At 51.4% G+C, this 22,282-nt stretch overlaps 1 protein-coding gene and 1 pseudogene across 1 annotated transcript; both read right to left on the bottom strand.

Moving 5' to 3' along the window:
• Positions 1 to 1,526: 1,526 nt before the first annotated feature.
• Positions 1,527 to 3,348, bottom strand: LOC119100599 (spectrin alpha chain-like). The gene is made up of 3 exons (XM_037223679.1): positions 3,271 to 3,348; positions 2,542 to 2,730; positions 1,527 to 1,661 (listed from the first exon to the last, which is right to left on the bottom strand). Exons 1-3 carry the CDS (start codon positions 3,346 to 3,348, stop codon positions 1,527 to 1,529), a joined length of 402 nt encoding a protein of 133 aa, XP_037079574.1.
• On the bottom strand, positions 3,345 to 9,360 carry LOC119100600 (spectrin alpha chain-like; annotated as a pseudogene).
• Positions 9,361 to 22,282: the final 12,922 nt, after the last annotated feature.

A 22,282-nucleotide genomic window follows, 5' to 3' on the forward strand; every position in this document is an offset into this window, starting at 1 on the left:
CCCGCACGCTGGCGCGCCGAGGCACGGCGCAGGCGGGCCCATACAGGCATCACTATCACCAGCCCCGCACGCTGGCGCGCCGAGGCACGGCGCAGGCGGGCCCACACAGAGGTCAGCATTCGACAACCAGGAAAGACACTGTCTTAGAGAGCCGTCAAAAAGGGGCCTCTAAACGTCCCCCGTCCGGGTCGGTCGATGGTTCATTCCTTGGATAGTAGTTATGTTGTTATAAGTAAAATGAACATTTCGTCTTCGGACTATCAAATACCAAACTAGAAGTGACTTCGCACAACCTCATCGCGCAGTCTGCGAATTAACACAGTTCACAAGCGGTTTGTCTTGCGAAAATAGCCCTCATCAGGGGTGATGTTGGGAACAGTTCTTACTGCTCGCAGCTTAACGCGAACACTTAACTTCAAAAATCTAGCCCAGCAATTCAGTTCAACGAACACCGCTTACTTCTGTGTTGAGCCCAATAGCAACGAATGACCTTAACACACCACGCACACGCCACGACAAGATCGCCCCGCTTCAGCTCATTACATTGACCGGATGTCACTGGATCATCTCCAACCGGTTCTACAAACTCGACCACTGACACCACAAGCCATCACAAACGGCGGCCAGCGGTGGGGCGCTCCACCACACCGAGTCCGGGCGATTGCAGATCATACAGAGCGACTCGTGATCAGCTGACACCACAACGCTGGCCTGCCGCCACCCACCTGCGCCTTGCCGGTCAGCAGCTTCCAGCTGTCGAGGATCTCGGCGTTCTTGGCCTTGATCTGGTCCTGGTGGTGGTCGTGGATACCACAGAGTCGGGTGGCCTCCTGGCCCAGCACCATGACCTTGTCCTCCAGGGCGGCCAGGTCACGCTCCAGGCCCTCGTGCTTGCGCTGGGGAGGCACGGTCCGGCCGTGTTACCGAGTACGGCTGCCGACGAGGCGGTGCGCCACGCCAGGCACAGCTACCGGCTCAGTCGTCCACGCACCGGCCCAGAGATCTCACAGGCTAAGCCATTAGTCATGGTTCGTGTCGGGCGCCGAAACGTCAATGTCTTAGTCGGGGCATACACCGCAGAAAACGCACCACTGTCGAAAATTACCAAAGCTCAGCGCTGCTTTCCTGCTCCAGAAAGGGTCAGGAACGGACCGTCTACAGCTAATAACAGCCGCTACTCATATTCTGCTGGCCTGCTACCAATGTAACATAGCTGTTTGTGCCTCAGGTCGGGCCAGGTCAGGTCAGGTCAGGTCAGGTCAGGTCAGGCCAGGCCAGGCCAGGCCAGGCCAGGCCAGGCCAGGCCAGTCCGGGGTAGGCCAGGTCAGGCCAGTTCAGTTCAGGGTAGGGCAGGGCAGGGCAGGGCAGGGTAGGGTAGGGTAGGGTAGGGTAGGCAGGGCAGGGCAGGGCAGGGCAGGGCAGGGGCAGGGCAGGGCAGGGCAGGGCAGGCAGGGCAGTGTCCCATCCACTGACCTGCAGGGTCTGCACACTGGCCCGTCGCGGCCCGTGTCGGTCCGAGCTCAGGATCAGGTCTTCTCGTTGATCCACGAGATGGCCTCGTTGGCGTCGCGGTTGAAGCGCTGGATCTCGTGCGCGCCGAACAGCTTCTCCTGACGCTGCAGCGCCAGCGACTTGAGGCGGGCCCACGACTCGATCATCTCCTGCGGACCGCGAGGACATTGGGTTGTGAGGAGGAAAGACGACTTCGAGTCCCCTGCCGACGCGCGGGACATCGGGTTGTGAGAAGGAAAGACGACTCCGGGTCTCCCGCGAACGCGCGAATACTGGCGTTTTGTGGGGAAGAAAAGCGACACCGGGCGAGTCTAGACGGGACCATCCCCTGTAGGGACATCCACAACATGGACCACATGGTTGGGACGATCACCACCTCAATGGTGATCGTTCCAACCATGTGGTGCATTGCGTGTAACCCGCCTTCACTGTCTGTGGGTCTGTGCGATGTGCAGGGCTCTCTCATTACTACGGGAATTATCACGGCCTGATACATGTCATCACAGCCCTTTGGGAAATCTGAAAACCTTGCCCCGATTTGCTTCACGTAATGTGATATGAATATTGTGTGTCGGCTGTTGACGACGGACAGACACATGCCAGCGAGAGGTGTGCATTGCTAATGCCATTGACTCGTCTCCCTGAAGCACTTAAAAGTACTTCCACTGCTATGCAAGATATTCCCTCTCTAAACGTGCTGACGTGTCGTTCTTGTGGGCCCGCATGGCCCACCGTCGGCGTTCCACCGTCTGGTGCATTCCACGCTTCCTCGTGTGGTCCGTGGCGCTCTCTCCTCGCACAGTGGCGCCCCCGGCGGTGCCCGGTCCCCAAATAGCGGGTGCCGAGGCCCCTCCCCCCCCCGTCCCTTCCTCCCCGCCCGGTGGTCAGCGTTGCTGGGTTCTAACCTCGCGGGTGTCGAGCCTCCGTCCCTCCCTCACCGCCCGGTGGTTATGGCGCTGGGCCCTCACCCTCGCTGGCGTTGAGCCCCCATCCCTCCTCGCCCGGGCGTCAGCGGTGCCGAGTCCTTACCTCGCGGCGTGTCTGGATCGTCTCGTGGTCGGGGTGCTGGTCCGCGATCAGTTTGTCAGCCAGCTGGGTGACCTCAGTGACCCGGTACTCCTGGGACGTCAGGTCCTTCTGGAACTCGTCAAACTTGCGCTGCAGCACCTCCACGTGCTCCAGGTCCGTGCCGAAGTCGTCGGACGTGACGAACGCCTCCTGAGAACACGCAGGCAACACATCGGCATTACCGAAAGCTCACCACTGCTTACGGTGCCGTATTCCATCGGCTACGTGCGGTGCGTGTTTTCATTCCACAGCCATCTTAAATGGGCTTCCACGCAATCATATAACGTGATGTCGCTCGCAAGTGGCTGCAGCAAGGCACACCTTTTTACCAACGCCATCCTGATCAGGTCGTCACCAACCGCACGGGTGGCGGTGATGCAGCGTGGCACGGTCACCATGGTGTCCGCATGATTTAATGCTGCTGATATCAAACTCAACTGCATTGCAGGCGATAGCTAATCAGACACCTGACAGCACCGCACGATAGCAAAGTTCAACGCAGCAGACCCGACCTGAATCAGCGGACCCTTACCACAATGCGACCAATGCTCAATGATGCGCAAGAACGCGGTCAAATACAAAGTCCCCCAGTTGAGCACGGCTGGCTTCGCGTCACGTTGGTTACTACAAACACTGCAGACGCCCATTCGGAGGCCGCAGGCTCGGCTTCCGTCGCCGCCAGCGACTCACCTTGTCGTGAATCCAGAACATGACCTCGTCGTACTGGCGCATGAACTGGACGAGCACCAGCGCCTGCTGCAGCTTCATGCCTTGTCGGCCAGCTTGGAGAGCAGCAGCTCCCACAGGCGGTGCAGCTCGTCTGTCGAGGGGCGCCGCGTGACGTCAGTGGCGCCGGGCACGCGGACGCGTCCACCGCACCAAACCCGATATCGTTCCATGCGTCGATACGTGCAAAGGAAACGCAACTACGGAAACAGCCGGGGTATAAAAATAACAACATTCAATAACCCATAACATGGAAACTGGCCCCAACAAGCAGTGTTCACGAAAACGGTCACGGCTTACTCACTTCTCTCCAGAGAAATATCATGTTATAAGCCGATAGCTTTCGCGATCCAGCCCAGAAACCACCATTACCTGTAATTTCAAATCAAGACTGACATAGTATGGCGAGCCTAAGGACATAACTGCAATCACATAGCATGCCTAACACAAATGAGCTTCATTTCGACGCCACCTCCCCCGGCTGTCCTGAGTCTCCCGTTCGGACAACACTAAGGGGCAAATGACGGTTTACAGCGCCAGCCCGGCACACCCGCGCCCCGGGCCGCGGACTGACCCAGCCTCTGGCGGATGGTCTCGGACGCGAAGTGGCCCTGGTTGATCATCTCGGTGCCCGTGTTGTCCAGTGTGACAATGGCGTTGGTGTGCGCCGCCACCCTCCGCCTCGAACGCCTGGTGTTTTCTGGATCTTGGCCTGCGGAGGACAATCGGCGGCTCCGTCAGTGACACGCAGACGAGGGGGGGGGGGGGGGCACATCAGATCAATGGAAGGCGCGTCAGCGACTTGCGAGGTGGCACATGCAGCCGCACAAATCGTGAGACCCAATCTATATCAGCACTCAACTAAGGTGAGCACGCACATCCGTACCTCACGCACAACGGGAGCCTCGACCTCCAAGCGAGTCCAAAACACATTTCAGCAGTTAAACCAGGTGCCTTTCCCCCAACCCCACGGTGAGTTCGGCACATCATCGCCAGCGGCCGGCCCGTGTTACAGTCTCCCAGCAGGCGACGTCAAACCAAACCCAGTCACTGGTGAACGACCACGTGACACAGGACCCAGTATTACAGCCTCCCAGCAGGCGACGTCAAACCAAACCCCGTCACTGCTGAAAAACCACGCGACCCAACACCGCCGAGAGTACGTCCCTTCACCCCGCGTATCCGCGGTGAGTCGCTGTCCGTACGACCGCCAACCGACCTGGAGGTTGGTGGGGTCCTTGTAGTTCTCGTCGGAGGCGGCCTGCAGCTTCTCGTGGATCCAGGCCTCCAGCTCGTCGGCGTCGCGCTTGAAGTACTGGAAGCGCCTGCTGTCGTCCAGCTTCTGGCGCTTGGCCAGCGCGTCCGCCTTGAACTGGGCATAGCGGCTGAGCACCTGCTCACGCCGCTCCTGGATGTCCTCGGCCGTCTCCAGGATCTTCACCTCCTTCGGCACCAGCAGCGGCGTCTGCTGCTGCTCCATGGTGGCGATGCGTCACGCTCGTGAGCTTCTGCGGCAGGCGGGGAGTGCGGGTCAAACGTCAACAGCCACGAGCTTGCGTGAAGGGCGAGGGGGAGGGGGTACGCGGACGTCAGCAGCCTCGGTAGTAGCGGGCGACCGGGCACAGCAGACATTGCCAACGCCTACCACTACACTTGCGCCGTTAAAACCGCACCAGTCCGCACTTAAGAGGCAGTGGGATAATATCAGACAGATGCAGATGGCGGCGGGCTGGTGGGCTCCCTGCTTTGGCTACTGACAACCATCCCCTGTAGTGAGAGGTGCGGCAGGTAGCCAATGACCAGCGATGAAGGCTACAGTTCGCACATGCCTTTCGTGCGAATCTTCCAGACAAATTTGTCTGACCTCACATTGATCATCCTTTCGGAGATCAGCGTTTATGCAAACCCCTAACACGTTCCAGCGTTCATATGAGCGCGCGAAAGGCTACTTGTAGCGAAGTAGTGGTATTTAACAGTAACAGTAGGAAGGGTAAATTTGGATCGTTTGTTTTTATCCGAGCGAATATAACAAACTTCAACTTGTTAGAACTCAGACTTGAACTACAACTTACAACCAAACTTATTAGACATGCACAGCTTCGGGTAAGGCCATTTGCTTATCGCGGCTTGCCACAAAGGCCGTGGCCAGGACTTCCCCTGGAAGCTACCCCAGTTCCACAACTGTTACTGCAAGAGTTGACGTGCCACACAATCCCGCACCGCAGCCGCGTCTCTTTCCACCCGAGCTCCCTGGACCAGCCGGCAATTGACCGTCAAGGACGGAACACTCGAGCGCGGTTTCTGTGACGCAGGCCCCTACATGCCTGCTAAACACTGGTGTGGTAAACATGCAGGTCGACTGTCCCACACTATCTGTGTTAGTTCAACCCTATTTCCGATACGCTGGAATGCCTGGAATTATTTTCCACATGCCTGTGAGAACAAGATGCAGGTATTTACAGCCCTGATGCTAAAGACAGTTCACTGGCAGGCAAAAAACACAGCCTTTAAAAACAACTATAATACATCATATCAGCGCGTAATTCACACCGTTGCGTAGAAAGCGGTGGATGGATGGATAACGGCACTCACTTGTCAAAGTTGAACATTCACCTTACGGCGATACATGAAAAGGACCGTGTTCCAAAAGTGCGTCCCCTCCTCCACATAGATAGTGCCCATAGATAGATAGTGCCATAGATGGGACCCGCGATAGTGCCTGGCCGAAAAGAACAAGTATATGACGCGACGGCAAGTATATGTCAATGATAGGTATGTTTATCCCTCCATTTAGATACACTGAGGACGGATTATTATCATATCATCCAGAACTTTTGCCCATTTCGCAAGGTTATCTGCGTTACGTCTATGATTTTCAATCACTGTGACCTGTACAAAGCAGACGTCATCATTGATGGACGTAACTGCCAGCTACATAAACAAAAGGGCAACTCTTCAACCAACACCAGGTCCATGCCACCCGCGCTGTCCGGGTGCCCGTCCCGGATATCCGCCTTTCCTAAAACCCGGGTCAGCAGACTGGTGCGGCGACCCTTCAGCACGGACGCAATGCAGTGCGGCGCCGCGTCCGTCGGGGCGTTCCAGAGCGGCCGACGCCGGTGCCAGCTGATGAGTCACCGCCGGGGCGGGGTCGGCTGGCTGGCGCGCCACCAGCCGCTCCCTGCGTGATGCGGCGCGCCCGGCCGGACCGCGGCGCCGCCACAGAGCGCGGGGTCAGCTCTCGGGTGCAGCGGGACGGGAAGCCTTCCCGCCAGGTGCGCCACAGGTGCGCCCGCGCCGCGTCACACTGGTGCTGACAGCGGCGGAGGGAGGGGCGCGAGGACGCAGGGGCGCCGGCTGGTCTGTACCGATCGATGCACCCAGACACTGCGGCCTCGGTGTACAAAGCATATTCCCCCCGCCCCAACGAACTCGCCTGGCGTCGAGCCCGGCCCGTCGGCAGCCCGGGCCGACGACGGACGCGCCCGCTCGGACGCCGGGCCGCAATATAAACAGGCCGGCGGCCCCGGCGGCCGCGGCGTCCCGTGAGCTGGCGGGCCGACGGCACACCCCGCCCGGTGACGTCACGCAGCCGCCGACACGGCTGCCAGCGGCGGCGGGCCACGGCCGCGCCCAGACGGCTGTCTAGCCGCGCGCCGCAACTTCAACTTTCCTATCTGAACCTTGCAACGGACGACCGCGGTTTAGGCTTGAGTGTGTCGCGGTCATATGGCGCCCCAGACTGCTTATCGGCCGCCACCGATAGATAGGCCGGCGGGGTGGGGTCAATAAAACGCTACCCAGTTATCGACCGTCGCCGGCACGCGGTTTGGCACAGCGGGAGTTTCGTGGGGTTTTTTGGTGGCGTTTCGCACAGCGGCGGCGGCCACGCCAACTTTGCAACAATGATGCATTGCACACTTCATGAGTGGGGATGAGTCCGGGCAATGCTGATGGCACAGAAATATATGAAATGTGCATATGTTTCATTACCAAAAATACCACTTAAAACGTACCACAATATATCCGGACATATTAAGAAAGGAACAAGGGCAAAAATGTAGTAAATAAAGTGGGCCAACTATCCAATATTCCCAACTGCAGCTAAACATACAAACTTCTCTAAGTTAATAATATTTCATCAGAAGATTATTATGTGCATGGCATTATCCCATTTATGCTGGTAAAGTAAAGAAATTAGGTTGACTTTTTAACATAGCAACAACTTTATCTATGCCAATTATTTAACTTAGGTATGTAGCACTCCCAATATTTTACAAGTCACACACCAGACTGTGTACTTGGCATTATAAATTGCATTTGCACAAAATATTTTTGAGAACTGAGTGTTGACAAAATCAATTCACTGCAGTTCCATGAAAGATAAACAACAAAAATAGAATTTCATTACTGATCTACACAAGGACTTCACAGAGCCAACATTCTATACACTGTTGTGCTGGCCAATGGGATTTTTTAACAAAAAAATACATAGTCAAAAAATCAAAAATATGATATTCTGAATTTCTACAGCCACATCTGCACCAGAAATGAATGTCTGGTGGCAGACACTAGAAATAACAGCTTCACTGACATGACTAGGATATCAACTGATAAATTTTAGCATAAAAAATAAAACCAAGACCTTGACTCTCACTTAGGCATTTTTATTAGAAAAGCAGCCAATAAAACTATGTCAGAAGCATGGGCAAATGTCTATACCTCTACAGAGTACAGCACCTTGTTCATCCCATTTACCCCTGCTTATCCCATTTGCCTTCCATGCCTGAACAGGCCCATGTCACAAAGGAAGTTTATGATTTTTTTCAGCTTAGGGATGCATTTATAAAAATGCACCTTTCAGAAAACAGCTTGACTGGTAAAAAACATCCAAAATTTTATTTATTGATGATCAATCTAGTAGCACAAGTATTTTGGTCACTTTAATCAAGCTCTTCAAATTATTAGGGTACTTAAAAATACTCTTTAACTTGCTTAAACATTCTTCAAGTTCTCTTTGCTTGTGTAATACAAGAAATGCCTGCACAAAAATAGCACTTCTAGGTCAATACAGCATAAAGATACCAATGGATAAAACAAGATATGCCCATACGTGGAAAAATGCATGGTAGAAGTGAACATCCCATCACAACATCACGAATAGAGCAAACCACATTACAGGTTTACTTTATCTGCACAAAATTCAAAACAAATACAGACAAGGTGATAACCGTACAGACCATAGCATAGGTTCACATACTACAACATAAAATTGGTAGCATAAATTAAATAAAACAAAATTGGTGGAAATTGTAATTGTTCGGATGAGAAGTAACCAGACATAAAAACTCATCCTCTTCACCACACACCTCTGTGACATCAGTGTGCTGAGCCATGTGCTCAAATAAGCCAACTCAGGCCAGTCTTACTGGCATTACATATAAAAATTGATTTTGGTGAAAAATATTTTCAACAGTCCATTTACATGAGACCACCATTCAAGCATTCTAACTCCTTCAAACATAAGCTCTGTGCCTCCTGAAATTGGAAGCAACTATGTGCTGAACTTGAGCTCCCAGGTTCATGATGTATGTGTGCTGGAGTTGTTGCTGCAATGTCATTACAATGCCAGATGTATTTGCCAAAACACATTTTTGCGGTCTGCAGCAAGTAGGCGCTTCAAACTTAGGGGCGAGATCACTCAAAACAATGGTAATTAAGATAGCAACTACTAACATACTGATCATACATGTGTGTAACCTTAAGGCCACACCAACTGTATCATGTCATTTGGTGGTTTGTCATTTTGAAGATAGCACTTACATTCCAATCCAATGACACCTTCGTCGGCCTCGACGCTGATATCGGGCGCAAAGCCGGTAACCACTCTGACTCTTATGCCGACAATGCTCCTTAATTGCGAGCAATCAAGCGAAGGCTTAGCTTGCTTTTACTTAAAATCCTTGTTTCACAAATCGCCTCAGAGCCCAGGCAGCCAACCAACCGCACACCCGCCGGGTCGACGCCCCACTTCAACGCCACCACGCCCAGTTACGTTCATGAACCCTGCGGGCTGCCAGATGAAAAACAAGCAGTTGTGGAAAGGCTACCAAATTTCATACCGTTTTTCCGGCAAAAGAATCTACTAATAAAAGGCTTAGATATATCACAGACTTCAGCATTTGTGTGATAATGTTCAAAACAGTACACACATTTAGGCAATGAAGACAGTTTAAAAAAAATACATACTTCGGATACGCCAACGAACAAATAAATGCATATATTATCAACTGAAGTGGAACAAACTGGAACGATCTTTACCAGATACGCCCATAGGCGGAGTCAGTCATATGTGAGGGAGTAATAGTGTGTAGCAACTCATGAGTCGATTTACGAAAAGCGGCTTCCGTGCATGGTCACATCAAATCTGAGTCGATTTACTCAAAACTACACTTTTTGTGCATATTAGGCCAGCTTTACGGCGTCACTTTTGCGTAGGCGCATTAACCTTTTTAACCGTTATGCAGCGTCAACGCGCGTGTGGACAGCCTTTTCGCGTTACGTTAGATTAAGTAGGCCGCTAGTAGCCTTTTTCTGCGTTGTGTATACCTATGCTGTGCCTGGCTAAGCAAATGCCAAATGTGTCAGCCTGTAGCTGGAACTGGAGCCGGGCCAAGACCTCACATGGCTTTTTTGACAGCTAGCTGCAACATACGCTTGTCCCACTTGTACATCACACAATTATGAATTGAACACACGTGTTTATCACATTACGATCTAGACAAAAGTCCTTCCGTTTACGTCACGTCGTAAGAGCATCCACGGTTACACAGAACAGGACCGCTTACATCCACTCGCGAGCGAAATTACGCGGAATGGTGCTCTTGTATCTCACACCATTAGTGCATCTATGCAGAACAACTCGTCCACCCAAATGCATCTATTTTGTATAAGTTAGCTCAGAGCTCCACAGTGGCGGATCCATATGGATCCGACGACGTCATAAGATTTTGCCCAGTAGGGGGAACGTAACATTGTGTCCCCTTGATTTGTGGGCCCCTCCAAAAATTAACCGCATTTCGGTGATCATATTTTAATATCTTTATCAACGTTATTTGTCATACAGTAACCCATCTTACTGTGCGCAGCCCTAGAACTCCACCCGTTCCTCCCATGTACACACGTGGCGCGCATTCCTTGTTGTCCAGATCATGGTGGATTCTATTATCTTGAGACTAGGCACATCAGAGAATATATGACAAAATGAGCTCAAGTTGGCAGCTAAATACGATCAACATCAACCTCGACACTTCATTCCAAGGTTATTTACAGCTAGTCGGTTAGTCGATGTAATCAGCTGATGGTTGATGACTAATGTAGGGTTTTAGCCTTAACTGATTGACTAATCTGAGTCATTTTAGGTCAAAAACTACTCTGATTTTTTAAAACTCCACGCGAGATGTCTGTTGCGGTCCCTGTTATCAGGAAATTTGACATGAGCGACAGAGACTACCCGTTAAGCAGGCTCTCGAGTAAAGAAGCAGCTTGGTTTTGGTCACGGTTTGCCCTTCATACCTGACGCTAGGTTGATAACATTTGTTGTAATTCTAAATTCGTTTGTTTTATTGCTTCAGAGACTATATCAGAGATATATGGCTTCGTCTAACACTCTGTTGACGCATCAGATTGCAATATCCCCTAGAAATTGCCTTTGCTGACCGCCACGGCCTGACATTGTCCTGCCAAAGTTCAGCGACCTTTAAAGATGCATTCAATTTTTATATAAAAAGATCTGCCGCATAACTGCGTATAGCTATGTGAAGTTCGGTGCCGCTACGCCGCGTCGTACAACAAACATGGCAAAGACTTTTGAGGTGGTAAAACTCCCTCACCCGGGCACGTGTTGTTTAACAGATAAACCACTAACAAGAGCCTATGACGCATGTGATGTACTGTTGTACAGCGTAGGACCCTCAAAGCGAGTAAAAATATCCAAGATACAATGTGGAGGGCCCGAACGATCGCGCGCTCCCGACCAGGGGGATGCGCCGTTATGCGGGGATCGAATCATCGAATGCACCGTCATCGAGTGCGCCGTCGTCGAGTGCGCCGTCAAGCAGAGGATTTGAACAAAAAAGGTCATGTCGGCCGATGCAAGATTTGCGTTGCCGGCCGATAATTTCCCCCACAACCACATCAAGCGCGCAAGGTTTAACCTTCTACGAACAAGTCAACTTTTTTTGCAAAATGGAAGCCGAATCTATGCGAATCAACTTTTCCGCCGAGCCGTCAGCATTGAGTGATTGAGTGATAGTGATACGCTGTCGAGGAATCGATCGATTAAGATACAAACAAAAATATGACGAGCGTGGTGTAGTGGCACCTGATATCCCGATACCAGTGCTATCAAATGCACGGAGTTGCAAGCATCGTGTTTGATTACAAGTATTTTCCCGGGTTCGTCGTATTACGGACATTACCCTACGTACAGGCCGGCAGTCGCTGTTTAATGGTTGTCAAGGTGTAATTTGAGTAAAAATGTCGATGTAAGATTTTCATTGCTGGCCGACAGAGTTTTCACAATAGCACTGTAAATGCGAGGATTGTAAGTGCGAGGTTTTACCTTCTGTGCTCGAGTCAAAGTATGTCAAATTGGACGATGTACTTACGAAGGCGTCCGCTCCAGCGGGTCGGCAGCATTGTGTGACATGCTCTTGGAGGATCGCCCGAATAAAATTGAAACCAAAATATGACGCACGTGTTGTACGGGTAGATGCTAGTCCTGTACCAGTGCTTTCGAAATCCCGCAATCGCAATCTTCGGGTCTGATTATAAGCATTTTTCCCGAGCCATCGTAACACGGCCGTCGCTCTACGCTTGGCTAACACGCCCGCTAACACTCGGGGGTCAAATTGAACCCCCGAAGGTTTTTCAAGAATGGTTTCTGAACGGCGTGGCGCATCCGCGCCAAATTCCGCGTAGCTGTAGAAAATTAAATAGCGGACCGTTTGACATCAAACATTTAGATGTACCTTTTAAGGTCGCTGCCCTATGGCAGGTCAAAGTCAGACCATGGTTTCAGCGGAGGCAATTTCTAGGGAATCGTCCAATCTCATACAATAACGGAGTGTTTGACAAAGCCATGCGTCTCGTAGATACCTTCTTAGGCACCACAAACATTGAATGAGCAAATTAAGTTAGCATAAGGTCAGGTATCAAGGTCAGACCAGGGTCACAACCAACCTGATTTATTACTCTAGGGCTTGCTGTATGGGATGTTTTGTGGTGCTCATTTCGAATTTATTGACAGCAGAAACCGCATTACGCTTCTTTCATTGACTTCTTGGAGGTCAGAAAAGGTCATTGACCTAAAATGACCCGGGTCGACATTTTGTTTAAGGATCATACTGCCTGGCATAAACTTTGTCGCTTATTTGAATGCAAAACTCAAAGCAGGATTGTATGATTTTGGTCACCATGACTTTCAAAAGGTCAAACAAGGTCACTCATTTCAAATGGCCTTTTGACCCTTTGTTTGGAGACAGTTGCCTAGGTTCTGGGGCACTTTGGAGACCAACTTGAAATTTGACCTTGTTTAACCTTATTTGACCTGAAGGTCAAGACCTAGGAACCTAAACTTGGGCCTGAGTGAGTTCACGTACAGGTCAAGACATTGAAAATTTAGTGTCCCTAGCTTTCTTGGTTTCCGAGATCTAGGGGGAGGTTCAAATTGCCCCCCCCCCCCCCCCCACCGGAGCGAAAGGTATCTAGTCGGCCACCCGGGCGAGTGTTAAAACTCATTTAGCTCTGCGCCTTATAGGGCTAATTTTAACAAAGATATGGTATAACGGCTGCTGCTAGATTTACATGCCGGCCGATAGTGCTCCCGCAATGACATCACGTGTGCGAGACTGCACGTTCCACGCACAACGAATTGTATTTCGAATCGCAAGCCATGTCTGTGCAATGCACGCTCCGGCCAGCTTGCCCTGATTGAGTGATACGCTATCTGGGTTGTCGCTATGCTATCTAATGATGTCGGAGCACAAATCCCACGAGTATGTGTTCTTTGCAGGTGACAGCCCTATACCGCCGCTATTAAATGCACATGGTTGAATCTTCGGGTTCGATTTGAAGTATTTTTCCGGGCCGGCGTGCTATAGCCATCGCCTTACGAGCAGCAGGCCGCTCTTAACTATGCACCTTTAAGCGTGTATTTAAACAAAAAGGATCATGTCAGCCGATGACGCATTTACATTGATGGCTGATAGTGCGCCCATAATGGCATTGAGTCCTCAAGGTCCCGCCTTCTGCGCACAAGTAAACGTGGTTCAAATTGAACGCGTATCGGTGGAAATATCTCCTCGTACCTGCTCCCCCCCCCCCCAAAAAAAAAAACATTGAGTGGTAGGCTGTTCTGGGGTCGATCTAATACAATCAAAGCAAAAACTCTGACGAGTGTGTTAAACTGGCAGTTGATGGCCCATGTGCAGAGCTATCAAATGCGCACGGTAACAAACTCCGGACTTGATTATATGGCTCTCCTGTCCGCCGTATTATGTCCATCACTCTACGAGCGTACTGGCACCAGGTACCTATACGTCATCAAAGGGTGATTTGAACAAAAGACATCCCGGCGCCCGATTACAGATTGGCATTGTCAGCTCTCCTATAGTTATATCATGTGCGCAAGGTTTCACCAACCCCGCACAAGTAAAAGTATTTCATATTGGCCGCCGTACCATTACGAATCCCAGATTCGGCCGGCCTCCAAGCATTGAATGATGCACTATCCGGGGATTCGACCGAATAGAATCGGAAAAACAATACGACAGATGTGTTTTTCTTGCAGCTGATAGTCCTATGATAGCCCTGATAGCCCTATAGCACCGCTATCGAATGTGCACAGTTGAATCTGCGGGTGTGATCATATTTTTTTTCTCCGGGCCTCCGTGTTATGGTCATTGTTCTATGGGTACGCCAGCCACATTTAACAATGTGCCGTCAAGGGTTGGTGTGAAAAAGCTGATGACTGATGAGCAGTTTGTAATGCAGGCCAATAGCCTTCCTACAATCACACCGTGTTTGCGTGGTTGCACCCTTCGCGCACGAACGAATTTCTTTTCAGCTCAGCATGCTTTCTTTGCCAGTTACCGGTATGTCAGGGGCGTTAGCAGTTAGTGACATGCTTTCGGGGAATTAAATATATTTCTAAATCGGAGGCATGTGTTGTTCTGGAAGATGCAGCACTCATGTTTTGTACCGAAGTTAAATTCTAATTTGGTTACACTCAGTGCTGCCATCTTAACAGCTTTGTCTGTCGATGTTCTGTCGACATGTGATGTTCTGTCGAAAATATCAGCCTGATAAAATGGTTCTCCTAATCGACCAGGTGTTTACACCCACTACGCACGAGTAAATGTGTTATAAGCTGGACGCCGTTTCATGGCAAATCACCGCTGCAACGGGGAACCCTCGATCAAATGAGTCGTGGGGGGTTGTTCAAATTACCAAAATGCCTTCGTTGGGCCAGTGTCATGTACTCATAGCTGATAGCGTTATAGTAATACCAGGGATGTAGTCTCCTCTTCAGTTGGAGGGCTTCAGCCCCCCCCCCCCCCTCAACTTGGCCTCTAGACCCCCCCCCCCCCAACTTCAGGAAGAAAATGGGCCAAATCTGGGAGAAATCTGTTTGGGTTGGGTCATTTTTGCCTTTCATCCCTCGCCCCCCTTAACTTATTTCGTGCAACTGCGCCCCTGAGCGGCGCTATCAAATACGCACGGCATACCCTTCGCGCGTGATCACAAACATTTTTCACATGCCACCGTGTTCCGGCCATCGCGATACTGGCATGCTGGCCGGTCTGGAGTGCGGCAGCTGTATTGAAATATATTCCACTAGACGTCTTGACCAATCGAGGAACCACTGGTGATCCGAGGGACTCTTTGGATCTTTACAGCCTTAGAAGCCACTTATGTGTCCACGGGAAGAAGTGGAGCTTCTGGGAGACTGGCGAGGCGAAACTTCCGAAGAGATTGGAGGAAAAAAGCGTGCATTTGTATGGTGCATGCCGTCTGTTATGATTTTTCACTTGTTGTTAGATCACACTTGTCCGATTTGATTGATAATACCAGTTTACTCAAAATCGTTCCGAATACCTCAGAATTTCGATTTGGAGCAGTCACCGCTGTGGGAGAAATGCGATTGGATTCCCCGCTCACTACGATGAAAATGATAGCTCAATTTCCCTTGCCTTTTCCAACGTGTGTAATCTGTAATGTTTGCAGCACACTGCTTGGTCAAAAGGCGTGCGTAATATAGGCTACGAAAGCTTGAAACACTGCTTAGAAAAAATATATGCAAGCAAGAGGCTATTCTCCCACGAATTCAGCTAAACCTTCTGCAACGGCTTTTGCCTGTCCCTTGTGGCGTTAACCACAGTGGCTCTTTTCGAACCACCTTTTGGCTTGGGGGAACGCAGTATGACTTGGTCCTTAGTGACGCACAAGTTCAAATTTCAACCAATGCAGCTTTCGGTAACTCGCCCATGCCGCCCGCTGTGTCAATCATAAACACTTATTTGTACTGATGTCACTCATGCTTTTAGAGATGCTACCTTTATGCCCGCATGCCCCAATGTGCGCGTTAAAGCAGCTCAAAACTGGTACCTCTAACCTGTAGCAGCTAACAATGGCCCTCAGCAGATTCTGCCGTCGTCATGATGGCGACGGTCGCGACAGCTGCGGTTGTCACGGGCCAGGGCTGCCCTTTGGGGATACCGAGAAAGAAAGGTCGCCTCCCAGGGCTGCTGCCGGTTAAAGAGAGTGCTCCACATTTGCATGGGATTTTGAACTGAAACAGCTATCTTGGCGATCATTCAGTACAGTTCACAGCCTTGCCTTTCTCCAGACATAAGCCCTCCTAGCTTCCAGAGCTAAACGCCCGCGAGGATGTGCAGATTTTTTTGCTGGGGAGACTATTTCAAGGTCACCCAGGCATACATGGCGCCGTAAAACGTCATTCAAATCTTGCCATTCCATTGTTCACGCGGCGATCAAGGCCAAGACAAATACATTTGTCTAGTCGTTCATATATGGCGTCCGTAAGCATGATTCCCAGACACCACGGCCGTCAGTTGGCTCTCAATCGGTGTTGTGCACGGTACGATGACGTAATCAAACATGACCCATTGAGGAAGATGTTTACTACACAGAGCAGTCGTGTTGTCTAGAGCAGTCTTTTACACTTAAAAGTATGTTAATGGTGTAAGTGAGATCATTTCGCATAGGTGATGCAGTACGGTGCTGTTACCAAGCGCTGGCAGCGTAATTTGGACTTCAAAGTAATTAAGATACATATCCTCGTTTTGTTTATTAAAAGTGTATTGTTTTGTTGCGTATAGTTTTTAAATTAAGCTTAATAGCAGTCCTGCACGGACGGATCCAGAGAGGAGGGGGGCGGGAAGCACTGGAAGCACGTACCCTTTCTGCCTAAGGGCGCAGTAGGCGCACTTTTGTGTTGGCGACGGTATGCATTTTTGATTGTGGGGACGGGGTTAGAGGGGGGTTAGGGCTAGTTATAAGGGACTTCTCAACCCCGTCCTACGAAGCTTCTCAGTTTAACCTGACCTTTGACCTTTGCGCATTTTACGGCCTTAGCTGTGTTGAATGTACTGCACCGTTCATTCGCTCAGCTGGTACGTGTTATGTCGTGGTGAGAGCAAACACGATTTTGTGTTACGAGGATAGGGCGTAATGTAGTGATGGTACGTGTACTACTCCATACGCCAAACATATATGTTTCGTTTTTATGGATCGGTAAGCATTATTGACATTACCGGGTCCAACTGCGGGGTGTGGAGACCAAGCCATTTGGCTAAATTACACAATCTACTCCAATCTTATTTCCTGTCTTGGAATTAGGTCGCGGCGCCCCCCTTGTAAAACTAATAAGATGCGATCTAACTTGCGATTTTTGTGCGAATTGCGAGCGATGCGCCAAACTTTCAATCTGAATTTGGCGTCGCACCACATTTTTCAATTCAAGTATGCCATGACATGAACAAATGTAATCAACAACGTAATCACAATCAACAAGGTTAAACAACACCCAGTTGTATTCAACAACTCGTAATGAACAATTCACATTGACCAGCAGCTGCGTGGGATCGAGGCTAAGCGCAAAATGTTTCAATCGGACGCATAACAATGCGCTATAAACACAACGGTGAGGACAAGCTTATTGTCATAGTGGTGAAGAAAATGCATATGCTATTGATAGGGCCGCCACGTGTTATGCATGCTTATTGTTAGATTGTTCTTGCGCTGCCATATGCGCGCGTAAATTTACGTTGAATGAATGAATGTCATATGATGCAAGCCATTTTAATTCCATGCGGGCTAGTTCTTCATCACCAAAATAAAGGTATAAATTCCCAGCCGGTAAAATCGGTGGGACCTAAATGCATGAAATTGCGCATTATTAAATGCATCAATATCTACTGCGCACAGCAATGTACCTGAAACGTATAACCCTTTCAACTTGAAAGACTAAGTTTATCACGAATCGTTCAGTCTCCTAAAATGGTAGAAAAACGTAGGCACATGCCTATTTTAAAATACATTGGCCACACGACCCCAGATGAAGCTGAAACGTTCTCCTAATATTGCCTCGAAAAGCGTAGGGCTATCAAAAACAATACCGCCGTTCTAATCAATGGTGTCACGTATATATCTGAGTTTAACTAAGCGTGACTGCATTCTATGCCGTAGGTTATATCTTTCGACGAAATAACTTAGTGAAGAAGTCATTTATAGACATCACGTCTCTACGAGCCCACTCACTGCAGCGTGCAGAATGCCCGCAGAAACAGCGTCTATTGCCGCGCAGAGGCACCAATCGTCGTGGCGGGGGTCCAACTTCGATAGAGCGCTGAAGTTATGCTGACCACATCCGTGATGCGGCAGAACGCATGGTGGTAGGTTGGCCTACCAGAATCAAAGTTCGTATACGGCTCGCCAACGAGGACCATTTGGCCGTTGGCTTGGTAGTGTCAGCCTGGTTGCAGGGCACGCGGCAGTCGCATGGTCGCATGACACGGTAAAGATCCTTTCGTGCTACTTGCGTAAAGGACCGAGGCAAAATCGGTATGTTGGAAATGCAGTGCCCAATGTATGCCACAATGCCCGTATACATAAAAGTAAACTTGACGTTTTCGGCAGACGCCGATTGATGCAAGGACAGAAAAGGTGAAGGCTGGCGACCGAACGAGCCACAAGAGTGACCGTCCTAAAAGTCGCGTACTATCGTCCTGATTCGTTTCGGAAGTTGACATAGTTAAGAAGTGTCTTAATTCTTGGTGCCTGGGGTAATGAGCTGGGGTTCTCGTGCTGCAAATAATCGGCCGTCAGTATACCCGAAGGTAGTCGTCAACTTCATCCAAAACATTCACTGTATTGGGAAACCCACCCGACCTTTCAAAACTTTACTCAAAGTCTTCTCCTTTGCAAAAGACGATCGCCAGTACCCCAATATTTATTTCACGCTGAAACGCACCCCATAAAATGTGCCCTTCCATTCATCGACACCTTTGTGCGGTACAACCAGGTAAACGATACACCACTTTGCTCATTATCATTGAAGGGGCTCGGACGACTACGGGGAGAGGGCGCTAAGATCAGCATTAGAAGGCGTCCCCCCCCCCCCCCCACCGAGAGCATATAGCGTAACGCCCCTGGAGGTGCTGCTGAGCCGTCGATGCTCCCTACGTCACACTCTCAGTCGCACCCGGCGCAGCCCGTGGTGGTCCTCTCTGCGTGTCGATTCTACGCTTGACTTAATTCGTTCGAGCAGCTTCAGTGACCAGCCAGGGGAAGGGCTTGCTGCGTATGCGGTGGTCAGCAACACCATGCTGCTGCAGGGGCGGCGTGTCAGCGCCGCCGAGTGGCTAGAACGCGCCTTCTCCCGCTGGCTCGGCAAGTCCGTCAGCTCCCGCCGTGTCAGCGCCGCCGGGCGCCTCGCGCGCGCCTTCTCCCGCTGGCTTGGCTCGTCCGTCAGCTCCCGCCGTGTCAGCGCCGTCGGGCGGCTCGCGCGCGCCTTCTCCCGCTGGCTTGGCTCGTCCGTTAGCTCGCCGTGTCGCGCCGCCGGGCGGCTCGCGCGCGCCTTCTCCCGCTGGTTGGCTCGTCGTCCAGTCCCGCCGTGTCAGCCGCCGGGCGGCTCGCGCGCGCCTTCTCCCGCTGGCTTGGCTCGTCCGTCAGCCCGCCGTGTCAGCGCCGTCGGGCGGCTCGCGCGCGCCTTCTCCCGCTGGCTTGGCTCGTCCGTTAGCTCCTGCCGTGACTGCGGCTCAAAATTCCATTCACGCAACTCAAGATGGGGTGTGTCCGAGCGGCCGCCTGCAGCCGCTGTAGTGCACCAACCGTCCAAGCTGTATCCACCAGACGAGCAAAGTGGCAAGTTGCGCACAGTGGTCACGTTGGGAGGTGCGGGTTTAGTCCCGTTCCGAGTGCTAAAAACGTCGCATGTCCAGTCCGGTGTATCTGTGAGGCCCCTTGTCGACTCTGGCTTGCGGTGGGATGCGTTCGGTGTGCGTGAGTATGACTGTCTAACTAGAATCAACAATCGTGGGCCATTGCCACCGCTATGTCTTCGCATCGGGTGTACTATGACTGTGATACAAAAGGATTGGGACGAGGCATTAGTGCCACAGGTGGAATAACTGATCGAGCTATCGTTCTCGTCTAGTGTGTTGGTCACATCACGACTCGGCCAGTTAACTCTCGTTGGTATTATGGAGTTCTACGGAGACCTGGACGATGCTTGGCCATCAGCCACGTATGCGTCACAACCCCCATTCTGTCCTTGGAATTGCTGGGTTTCGAACAAGGGTAAACTTGATTGTAAGTGTAATCGCTCGACCAGGTGAGCTACCGGAGGAAGAAAAGGAACTACTGAGCTACCAACTGAGCTACCCGGGAAAAAACCGGAGCTACTGAGCCACCAACTGAGCTACCCGGGAAATACCCGGAGCTACTGAGCTACTCAGGGGAGACCGTAAGGCACTGAGATACCTGCTGAGTCACCCGGAAAAGACCCGGAGCTACTGAGCTACCAAATGAGCTACCCGGGAAAGACCCAGAGCTACTAAGCTACTCAGGTTAGACCGGGAGCTACTGAGCTACCTGCTGAGTCACCCGGAAAAGACCCGGAGCTACTGAGCTACCAACTGAGCTACCCGGGAAAGACCCAGAGCTACTAAGCTACTCAGGTTAGACCGGGAGCTACTGAGCTACCTGCTGAGTCACTCGGAAAAGACCCGGAGCTACTGAGCTACCAACTGAGCTACCCTGTATGGACCCGGAGTTGCTGAGCTACCAACCGAGCCGCCTGGAGAGTTCGCTGGCCGAAATGTTGAGTAACTAACACACCAAAGGAGGACGACAGTCCGAACGCCTGCTCCCCCCGTGATGCCGTGGCACACCTGGGAAACTGTGGGGGAGATGCGTCTGTGTTGAGTCAGACGCGTGCCAGGCCAGGTAGTGCGACGCTCCGGCCGTGTTTAGTCAGGCGCGTGCCAGGTCAGGTAGTGCGACGCTCCGGCCGTGTTTTAGTCAGGCTCGTGCCAGGCCAGGTGGTGCGACGCCCCGGCCGTGTTTAGTCAGGCGCGTGCCAGGCCAGGTGGTGCGACGCCCCGGCCGTGTTTAGTCAGGCGCGTGCCAGGCCAGGTGGTGCGACTCTCCGGCCGTGTTTAGTCAGGCGCGTGCCAGGCCAGGTGGTGCGACGCTCCGGCCGTGCTGGCGGTGTTTCCTGTTCTCAGCGGCGTTCCTAATGCTCTCACACAGACAATGGGGCCCTATTCTCAGAATGAGAGCGAGATGTTGACTATTACTTTCGCCATGGTACGGCTACACCAGTTCGGGTGCGATCGTCCCCTAAAAGTCGAGTGACCACATGCCCCTCGTGGTAATCCAGCCCAAGGCCCTTAGTAACACATCTCTCCGGGTGTGGCGAATGCTGCTTTGGAGCGGTATAGCTTCACGTTCGCACGTAAGCCGGGCTTTCGTGTGTATGCCGCAGGCGCGTTGAGTTGAGCCGCCTGGCCGAGGGCCCAAGCGAAGTTTGCGGCGCGGCTGGGGAAGGGGGTCTGAGCGAGGGCGGTTTTATCTCTCCACAGAGACTGGCTGTGATTCGCGTAGACTCTGTCTCAAATCCTGTGCTGTCCCTGCTGATGAGTTGGATTCAGCAAACCTGACGTGACGAAGGTTGTGCCGTTCCTCAAGCGCTGCATGCCCCCTTTTCGTTTCGGTCGGAGCTGGCCTTTCAGGGCGGATTGATCTGAAAGCAGATGTAGGGGCTTCCTAGCCGGATCTGGGGGCCTCCTTTTCAATGGAGAACCTGTGAATCTGGACAACCATGTGTACACCGCATGCCATTTCGTACACCTTATAACAGAAAATGTTAGGTATGTGTAACTAAACGAAACCTGCAGTATAATACGACAGGGAGCACTTATCGAAGAAAAGGGCCTGATGTTGTTTATCTAGGGCCTTCCACCGCGTAGATGCTGTATCCTGCGTGCCTTTGGGTCGCCTTTTAAATTTGATGGTATGCTCTTTCCCGGGCGTTTGTGCCTTGGGCGCCTGGGCCTCTCGTAAACGTGATGGGCCTCCTGAAATATAAAGGAAAAGACATGTCTGCGCTCTTTGGCAAACTGCACTTGGCGACTGCCCCTCCTTTCTGTTGACGCTGCCTCTGCCAACCAGAAAAATCCTGGCAAAGCCGCAATCTGAATGTGTCCGACCTAGGAAGGCCTTGCTATTTGATCTGTGAGCATCTGTTACCTGGCCTGTAATACAGCGAGCATCACTTATCCAGACAGCATTTACCCTTTAAGTAAACCATGCCGCGCCCTCACAACGGCACATATTTCATCCACATAGTATGTCACGAAAAAATTTAACCCCCATGACAAAAATGAAC

The sequence above is a fragment of the Pollicipes pollicipes genome, unplaced genomic scaffold, assembly GCF_011947565.3.
Source record: "Pollicipes pollicipes isolate AB1234 unplaced genomic scaffold, Ppol_2.1 Scaffold_4881;HRSCAF=5763_pilon_pilon_pilon, whole genome shotgun sequence".
Lineage (NCBI taxonomy): Eukaryota > Metazoa > Arthropoda > Thecostraca > Pollicipedomorpha > Pollicipedidae > Pollicipes > Pollicipes pollicipes.